Source organism: Indicator indicator, assembly GCF_027791375.1.
Source record: "Indicator indicator isolate 239-I01 chromosome Z unlocalized genomic scaffold, UM_Iind_1.1 iindZ_random_scaffold_45, whole genome shotgun sequence".
NCBI lineage: Eukaryota > Metazoa > Chordata > Aves > Piciformes > Indicatoridae > Indicator > Indicator indicator.
In genome coordinates, this window is record NW_026539138.1 from 413,201 (window position 1) to 422,717 (window position 9,517).

Here is a 9,517-nt window from a genome sequence, read left to right on the forward strand (position 1 = left end):
TCTATCTCCTTACTACACAGCATCTTCCCCCTGCCTCCCCCTATCCCCCCAATGACACCACCTTATGTCTTGGGCCAAGTTTTGCTCTCGTCACCACACACTGACACTTCATCTCTGGGTGGCTCCTGCCAAGACCTTATCAGCATTGTCCTCTCCAGGAGGCAGCTCTGCCTTCTGTGTGTCTGACCTACATTCCTCCACTACAGATGAATGGACTTGTGTGAGGCTGCAAAAAGCACATGCCCATGCTGAGGGAAGGCTAGAATATTAACGGCTCCAGAGCTTTGTGTGCAGTGGACCTGTCCTTTCCATAGATACATCAGCCTTGTGTCATCAGCAAACTTTGCCAACAACAGTTTTATGTTGCCTTCAAGATAATTGATAAGACCTGTGATTAGCAATTGGCCAAGAACAGATCCCTGTAGGGCCACACTGGGAACACCCCCCTGCAATGATAGTTCCCCATTAACAATTAACTTCCCATTAGCAATTACATTTTTTAATCATTTCTAACGCTGGATGTTCTCATTATCCATCTGGCTGAAATACCAGCCTCCACTCCACTCCAAACTGCAGCCCTGTTGAGCATGTGAGCTGGTTTGGGAGTATTTCCAGGACCTTCCTCCAGTTAGGAAGCAAGCTTTGGGGTAGATTTTACCTGCCCCAACATCCCTCACGCTTTGCAAGCCTTCTTGAAGCCAAAATGTTCTTAATTTTCTTTGTGAAAAGCTTGGAGTTCCAGATCTGAGTCATGATGCTAGATCCACAAAAAGACGTGTCTTGGCATTGGAAGGATGTTTGCTCAGTGTAGTCAAAGTCAGGGGTCTTAGCTCAGCCTGTCCTCACGCTGAATGAGCATGGTGATATTCCCATAGTGTGCTGAAGGAGCTGTCTGTATCTGGAAAATCTTAGTCCCTAGGTATGTCATGAGTAGATGGTCCTGCCTTGAAGCTGCAAGGAGAGAAACACATGAGCACCTGGGCAGTGGGGGAGGGCATTGCTGAAGGTGTGGGCATCCCTGGAGGGAAGCACCCATGGCAGAGCAGGGCTGCCTGTACTTCTGAGCCCTCCAGCAGTCATTATCACTTCTGTAGGCAGTTCCTGTACCCAGCAGGTGAATCATCTTGACTCCCTGGGGACAATCACCCCTCACTTGAAAGTGCCAGTGCCAGCAGCTTATGTGCAGGGATTAGGATTTGAGTCTCTCTGTGAGACAGAGCCTGCTTAAATCATTCTGAAGGCTGCCATTCAAGGCCAGGCATATGATCTTTGCCTCCTTTGCCTTGTTAATTGCTGCTCAGATCTAAGCTAGTCCAAGCTCATGGCATCCATTGGAGACCAGTATCATCCTGGTGGGATTGCTGCATGTGCTGGCAGCTGATCTGCTGGCCTATGCCATGCTGGCCAGGAGAACAACCTGACTGTAATTCAAGTTGCCCTCTGATGCCTTTACAAGGAAAGTCCATCATCTCCATCCCTGGGCATTCATTACCCTAGCTGTTTCCCCATTGCTTTTCCATCATCCCTACCGTCTTACAGCTACAGGGAAGTAATGGAGGTGGCAACTCACCCCAGCTACAGTGATACCCCATCAAAATCTGCTGCATGCTGCTAGGGCATTTAAGAGCTCCTCAGGGTCTGGGATCCTCCTTGCTGCTTCCCTGCCCTACATAGTGAAATTGAGTCTGTCTGATAAGAAGAAGCCCAGACTCAAACAGGCACAACCTTTTTCACCCTCTGCTTTCCTCTGTCTGTCCCAGAGTACCTGGCTTTTTTTTATTTTTATCTCCCCTAGCACAAGAGACATCTCCGGAAATGTTCCCTGACTGCAGAGTAAAAGAAAACAATAGCAAAATTAGCCCCAGGTTCTGGAACATCTTTCTCTATTACTGGACATCCCTCTGAGCTCAAGTAGATTTCCTGCCCAGACACAGAATGAATTATGGCCAGGCTCTTGGAAGCTGACCTTGTGGTCAGCTGGAGCACAAGCTTGATAATAAATGTGGTCACAACCTACCGCAAACAGCCTATTTTTAGTGCTTGTGTTTCCTTGGCCGCTGCCTCATCACCCTGCAGATGCCAGAGCTGACCATTCATTGGGGGTCGAGCTGGCCGTGCAGGATAACCCCACAGAGAGCACTCCCAGGCTCATTCCTCCCAGTTGGGAGGGTTGCTGTCCATGCAGCATATGATAACTCTGCATTGCAGAAGGCCACGAGGACACCTGGCCCATCTTTCTGGTACAAACTGTGGGAGCATAGCTCATGCTATGGATGGTGGAGATCTCACAACTGTCAGATGTATAAGGCAGAGATGCTCTTAAAGTGCAGGATGGGCAGAAAGGAGGACAGGAAGGAAAATAAAGGGGCTGACTTTCAAGTGAGAGGGAGCACAGCTAGGTGGCCTCAAGGGCTTTGAAGACCTGCTCTTTGGAAAGTCATCAAAGTTTGGAAACATGCAAAGAAGATTGCAAGAAATCTGCCTTCTTTGGCTATACGAGTGTGTCTGGAATCACCTGCACTACATTTGACCCTTTCTGGGAATGGAAGAAATTATTTGAAATGGAGGTGATGGAGATGAGTTTCTGGAGTAGAAAGAGAATCTGTCCCTAGGCCCACATGAGCTCATAAAGAAATCTAGTTAGCAATTTCTGTAGTGCTAGCAAAAAGTATAAAAGTACGAATCTTTCCACCAGTTGCAGATCTGCTGTAAAAGAATTTAAAAAAAAAAAAACAACACTCCAGTAAGAGTTGGGATATGGCACATTTTGAACAATCTTGTGATCCCACAAAACTGGTAACAGTAGTTCACATCAATGGGGTGAGAAGAAGAAACCACTGGGTGGACCATAGTCTGCCAGAATTTGTTAGTTCTGCCAGTGGCAAGGAAAACCATGTCTCAGTAGTCTCTTAGACCTGATTAAACATACTGACAAATAATGAAGGAGGAGGAATGCAGTTTGTAGTCCACCCAGACAGTGAATGGAGCTTTGGTTGTAGGGCATTCAGCCCAGAATGAAGCCCTGGGAGTTACTGTCGACAGGGGCAAAGCTGCCACAACCTCCAAGAAGGAGACAGGACCTCCTGGTGTGGATGTGCAGGAAGCAGGACTCAGTTTATGTGTCATCTGCATAAGACAGCTGGATCCTTTCCAACAAATCCCTGCTGAAACCCTCTAGTGGATGAGCCCTACTCACTGAGGGGAGGCTGGGAGGAAGGACTTGGATAAGGGTAATTTCATTCATGGGATGGCATCATCCCGCTGTGTGGAGCAGGGGCATTGTTTCCTTTGCTGACACTCAGTTGTAAGTCAAAGCATTGCCATAGCAGGTGGGAGCCCCCAAATTCTGGTGGAAGCCTGGGTTTCATTTTCGCAGATTTTCTTGCCCAGGGAGCTAAGGCATAGCCCAGCACATGGGGAACAGCCTTGTGCTCTGCTCTTTGTGTGAGCTCTGGCTGCCAAAGAAGGGTTGTGCCCTCCTTTTGGCAAGGCAAACAGCAATCCTTATCTAAGGGTTATGCCTGTTGGGTTTTTACACCTGTTTTTATGTTTTCAAAGGCTTCCAGAAGTGGAAGATTTCATAAAACAGGGACAGTTGGAGTGGAAGGCTTTAGTGCTTCAGGGGTTTGGCTTTAATTAACCTCCAAAAGCTCAGAAAGGTCTCACCTTTTAAGTCAAATCTCCGATTTCCAAAGCAGCCTGGTCTCTACCAGTCTGTTCAGAGACTTGTGTCCAACTGAACTTGGGCTGAAAGTGCTACTCATTATTTATCCCCTTTGAAGGGTTCCCAGGATCTGAAGTCCTGGATTGTAGGCTGCCCTGGGACTGCAAAGCCAATCTCCAGTCACACTGAAAGGGCAAAGTGCTACAGCATCAGGGGAAGCTCTGGGCACCATTTGCAGGAGTCCATGACCTTAGCAGAGGGTGCTACAAATCATCCCTGGGGTGTGTCAGAACAGATGTGTGTGGCAGACCCAGTGACCAAAAGGGCAGGCAGTGCTGAGGCTGAGGCATTCAGGTCCTGCACATCCATCAGTGGTGTTGGACATGGAGTGAGTCACTTGCTGCTGTCCTTAGACCACCTGTGACATGTTTGCGAGCAAGCGGAACCACAGATAATGGCAGCAGAGCCACAGGAAGATGCATCCCAAATATCATCATGTCTGCTTCCTGGGAAAGAGGATTTTCCTAGGGTAAGAATGGAGCAAAGGAAGCATAAAGCATGCTTAGGAGAGCAGGTATTGGAACATGACATGCACAAACGTTTATTATCAAAGTCTTTGGGGGAGTTAATTTCCCTGGACAGACACTGTGCTTCTGTGCAAGTGGAAGTAACCTAATACTCCTATTCCTAATCCAGGTGGGAGATGCTGGAGTGTAAAAATCAAACAGAACAGCTCTCAAGGTATGCAGTGTGTCCTGTGAATGAAAAGAGCGTCTTTAAGGATAAGCAGTCTTGGGCAGCACTAAATGGAGTGAATCCATGCAGAAAAGCCAATATGATTGTGGCATATTAAAAAGAAAAAGAGACGAAGGATTGAGGAGGATCTATGGCAGGATTGTTACGGAGGGGAAAAGCGATGTGTGTCACCTTGTAATGAGTGCTCCAGGAAGGTCAGTCAGGTGGAGAAGTGAAACCACAAAGCAGTTGACAAGGATGGAGGCAGGAGGGGTTACAGAAGTATTAGTCTAGCATGGGGACCATTGATCTTTTCATGTAGGCAAAATATTTGTATTTAGGCAAAATATTTATATTTAGTCAAAACATTGAATTTTAGGCAAAATATTGATATTTAGGATTAGATACTACCAGGAGCTAAGTAAAGCTGAGAATTCAGAAGCCTCAGTGCACCATATTCCTTTGCTTTGAGCAGTACTGGGAAGGCTGGTGTTGAGGAATTGTTTTGTTTATGTGATTCACAGCATGGGGATAAAACAGCCCTTGTCTCCACTCAGGAGAAACAGGAAGGGGCTAACATCTTTTCCTCACACAGCTGAATGCACCTGTGTGCAGGGTGACTCCCTGTCAAGATACATCCACCTCCTGGTGCAAAATTTCCTATGGATGGGGCAGAGCCTTCCTGCAGGGTACACACAACTAGCAGAGCCTTACACTGCCCTTCATCCAAGGTTCAACACACTTAACCTTTCCAGCTTTTTTAGCTTGCAAAGCCTGAAGGATTGTCCCCAGTGTAGATCTATGATAGCAGATTTAAGCCATCTGCCAGTAGCCAAGCTCTTTTTAGTTATCTATTCTGAAGTGTTGCAAAGCAGACAGAGTTCTGCAGTGCTGGAAACACTGACCTGCAAGGCTGGAAGCATGGAGAACTTCTGCCAGCCAAGACCTGTGTGCTTTGTAGGGAGAAGAGAGCCAGCGCTATCACACTGAAGAGCTGACTGTAATATGCAAGGTGAAGCAGAGCTGCAGCATGTAGCACATCTTGCTTGATTACTGCTGAATTTTCTGAGGTGTAAGGAGGTGTGCATGTTGTGTGTGTACTTGTGATGTCCAGGAGTTGTGTGCATGGCTGAATTACACAGCTCTGCTGGTGGAGAATGGATGTTTTTGCTGTACCGGTGTACATGTCTGCTCCCTGGGAAGAGGTCTTCTCGGAACTCTGCCGTTCAGTGTTGCTCGCAGTGGGCCACACCTGCTGCCTGCGTGATCCAAACTGATATAAACTGATATAAATCCAAAGAAGTTGCTGAGCATATCTGACAGGGGAAACAGAGCTACAGAGAGAGATCAGGGTCCTGGCAGGCAGGAAGGCAGATTCACAACAGCAGTGACTTGTGCAAACCTGCATTCTGCAGACCCTATGCACAGGGGTCTGCTGCTGAGGGCTTGTTCTGGTAGCCTCACACCCATGCATCTGATTGAGCACAGGTCTTTTGCAAGCATGCAAGTGGGCTCTGCTCACTGCCTTCCTTGTTTATGCACAAACCTACTCCTGGAGGGCAGCAAGCTGAGCCCAGAGTGCTCCTGAGGGGAGACTCTAGCCATAGCCACGAACATAAGACTTTATAAAATGAGTCACAAAGAGCCTCTGACTTCAGCCAAGCCACAAGCCCTGGCAGGTCAGACTCTTCTGCATTTGTAGCTTGCCTGTACTGCTGTGTAGTTGTTCCAGCTGACAGCATGCTGTGCAAGTGAGAAACTGAGGCACAGAGGAGTGAGAGTGCATTATATTCAGAAGCTAATGTTTGTCTGTCTGCTCCTCACCCTGTGATTTCCCATGAGAAGCCTCCACATCTGTCTGTAACTGGGAGCCTAGGTACCCACCAAAACCTATGCCAGCTGCTGGGACAATTGGAGAGACTTGAAGGAAAGCAAAGAATCATAGAATCATAGAGTCATTTTGGTTGGAAAAAACCGTTAAGACTATCAAGTCCTACCATTGTCTAACTCTACCAAGTCTGGTGCTAAACCATGTCCCTTTACACCACATATACATGACTTTCAAACTCCTTCAGAGATGGGGATTCAACCACCTCCCTGGACAAATCTATTCCAGTGTTTGACAACTCTTTCAGAGAAGAATTTCTTCTGATACCCAATCTAAACCTCCCCTGGCTCAACTTGAATCCATTTCCTCTCATCCTATCAACCAACACCCACCTCCTTTCAGGTAGTTGTAGAGCATCAGATCGTCTTCTCTCAGCCTTCTTTTCTCCATACTAAACAACCCCAGTTCCCTCAGCCTCTCTTCAGAAGACTTGTTCTCCAGACCTTTCACCAGCTTCCTTGCCCTTCTCTAAAGACATTCCAGCAACTCAAAGTCTTTCTCGTAGTGAGAGGCCCAAAACTGAACAAAGTACTCAAGGTGTGGTTTCACCAGTACTGAGTACAGGGGCATAGTCATTTACCCAGTCCTGCTGGTCACACTATTCCTGATACAAGCCAGGATGCCTTCTTGGCCACCTGAGCACACTGCTGGCCCATATTCAGCTGGCTGTTGATCAGCACTCCCACGTCTGCTGGGCAGCTTTCCAGCTGCTCTGCCCCAAGCCTGTAATGTTGCCTGGAGCTGTTGTGACCCAAGTGCAGGACCCAGCACTTGACCTTGTTCAGTCTGATGGGCCTTGGCCCATTGATGCAATCTGTCCAGATCCCTCTGTAGAGCCTTCCTACACCTCAAGCAGATCAGCAGTCACTCCCAGTTCAGTGTCATCTGCAAACTTACTGAGGGTACACTTAATGTCCTTCTCCAGATCATTAATAAAGATATTAAACAAGACTTGCCCCAGCACTGAGCCCTAGGGAACACCATTTGTGGCTGGCCGCCCACCGGGTTTAACTCCGTTCACCACCACTCTTTGGGCCTGGCCATTCAGCCATTTTTTTTACCCAGTGAAGTGTCCATTCATCCAAGCCACAAGCAGCCAATTTCTCCAGGAGGATGCTGTGAGAGACAGTATCAAAGGCTTTGCTAAAGTCCAGATAAACAACATCCACAGCCTTTCCTTCATGCACAAAGTCACCTTGTTGTAGAAGGAGATCAGTCTGGTCAAGCAGGACCTGCTTTTCATGAACCCATGCTGTCTGGGCCTGATCACCTAGTTGTCCTGCATGTGCTACATAATGGCACTCAAGATGATCTGCTCCATGATATTCCAGTGATGTTGCTCAGGAGCGGGAAGGGGTTTCTGAACCCTGTAGGACTCCTGCTGTTGCAAGCAGGTGTAGCATTATTTGGGATTCATCAAGGTGCCTGGCTGGTGGTCACATCCAAGCTCCTGTGCTCAGCAGACTCAAAAATCAGTTTTACCTTTGTGGTGAGAAGGAGAGTGCCTTGAGTTTATCTCCTTTTTTTTTTTTTTTTTTTTCCTTTAGATGAGGATTACTGCTGTGTGGCATAGGGAAGGACAGTTTAGGAGCTTGGGTCCATTCTGGTTACTCCTAACTCTTCAGAGCATCACGCCAGGCCCCTTGGCAGTGAGAGCAACCGTTATCATTTCCAAGGGCCACAGGCTCACTTGCTAGAGAGCTGCAACACCATTCCCACTGGTGCTCCATCTGGAAGTCCATTCACTTTACAGGAACTCTTCTTTGCCTCCTTTTGCCCTTGAGGAGCCTCTCCAGCTTTTCACAGCTCTTGCTTTACCCTCTTCCAGGGCATAACCTTTCGGGTGCTAAGAGAAAGGATGCAGCTCCTCCATGATCTTGAGGGATGATTGTGCTCTCTTGCCAGTCCTGTCACAAGCATCCTCCTCTTGGCCTTTGTTGAGTGTAAAAGCTCTGACAGATCCATGCTTCCTGTTGGTGGAGAGCCTTTAGGGATGTCTGCAGCTGCCTTACTGCCCTTCCCATTGAGTCAATAGCACTTTGCTGATCTACAGACATGGCACACTGGGTCTGTGCCTGCACAGGTGACTTGTCCAGTTCTCAGTCCTGAGATGGACATGTATGTCCATCCCTCCTGGTTTGCAAAAATAGTTTCTGTTTTCAGTCTAAAGTTACTGAAGACTCATCCTTGATTTTATGGAGAGTGATCCCTGAATATTCAGGAAACAGCACTGAACTCAGTGTGACCATAGTTGGCAGGTTCTGACCCTTAATTAATTAGCATTGATTGTACTTAATTCCAACCATGGAGGAGGAAGCTGCAGCTCAGGGAAGCAGTGAGGTGTTGCAGTATAATCACTGCATCCATTTTCATGCTGCTAGTCATTGCTCTTCAAAAGCTTCATGGCTGCAAGACAGAAAGAAAAATCCTAGGGGAATTGTAGTGATGTGGGACTTCGGAAGCTGTCATTTGGAAAAAACAACTTTTGTTTATACATTGATGCAGGGTTGAGGAAGTTTTTTATTTTCTTTTGCGTGTGTGTTGTTTTGTTTTGTTGTTGGGGGGGGGGTTGTTTGTTTGTTTGTGGTTTTTCTATTCTTTGCACTGTCTTAGCTTGCTGTAGCCTTAGTGAAGGTGCTGCTTGTGTCTCCTGCATGGCAGCAAGGTCAGTGCAGAGTCCGTCAGCCCACCAAGAAATTCATCTGTTGAAGCGTGGGGCCTTCATGCCTCCTAGCTCCCCTGTCCAAGTGCAGCAGCCATTTTCCAACCCTTGGGCCACCAAGAAGTGCAGTTTGAAAGTGGGATATGCCTTGTACCACAGGAGATTTGTAGGAGGTTGGGGGTTGGATTAGTCACTTGAGAATGGAGGTGTCTTCCCTACCTGAGCAAGATACCTGGCGGTCACAGCCTTTCTCTGTGTTGGTGAACCTTCCCTCCACACAAAGCTGTTCATCTCACACCATAATCTGGGCAAGCCTTCCACAGAGCTCTCTGAGGCCATGAGCTTTTGGATTGCTGATGCATTTTTTTTCCCTCCAAGCTTTTAAAGTTTCATTGTTGGCAGCTCAAGAGGGGTGGCCCAGGACATCCTTCCATAGATCTGTGAGTAGGACTTCAGCATAGAAACCCAAAAGGAAGATTTCAAAATTTAAGTGGGAAGATCTGAACTTGTTACATTCTTCATCCTGCCCTACTTCTCACCTCCAGAATGAGGACTGTACAGCAAGAGC

General features: G+C 47.5%; 1 protein-coding gene across 1 annotated transcript in view; it reads right to left on the reverse strand.

The window, feature by feature from the left end:
* Positions 1–6,004, reverse strand: part of UNC13B (unc-13 homolog B) — a 192,728-nt gene extending 186,724 nt beyond the window's left edge. Inside the window, exons 1-2 of the mRNA XM_054398324.1 lie at positions 5,946–6,004; positions 5,576–5,715 (exon numbers count right to left, since the gene is read on the reverse strand). Coding sequence (XP_054254299.1) covers positions 5,576–5,715; positions 5,946–6,004 — 199 coding nt within the window. The remainder of the gene's footprint in view (positions 1–5,575; positions 5,716–5,945) is intronic.
* Positions 6,005–9,517: the final 3,513 nt, after the last annotated feature.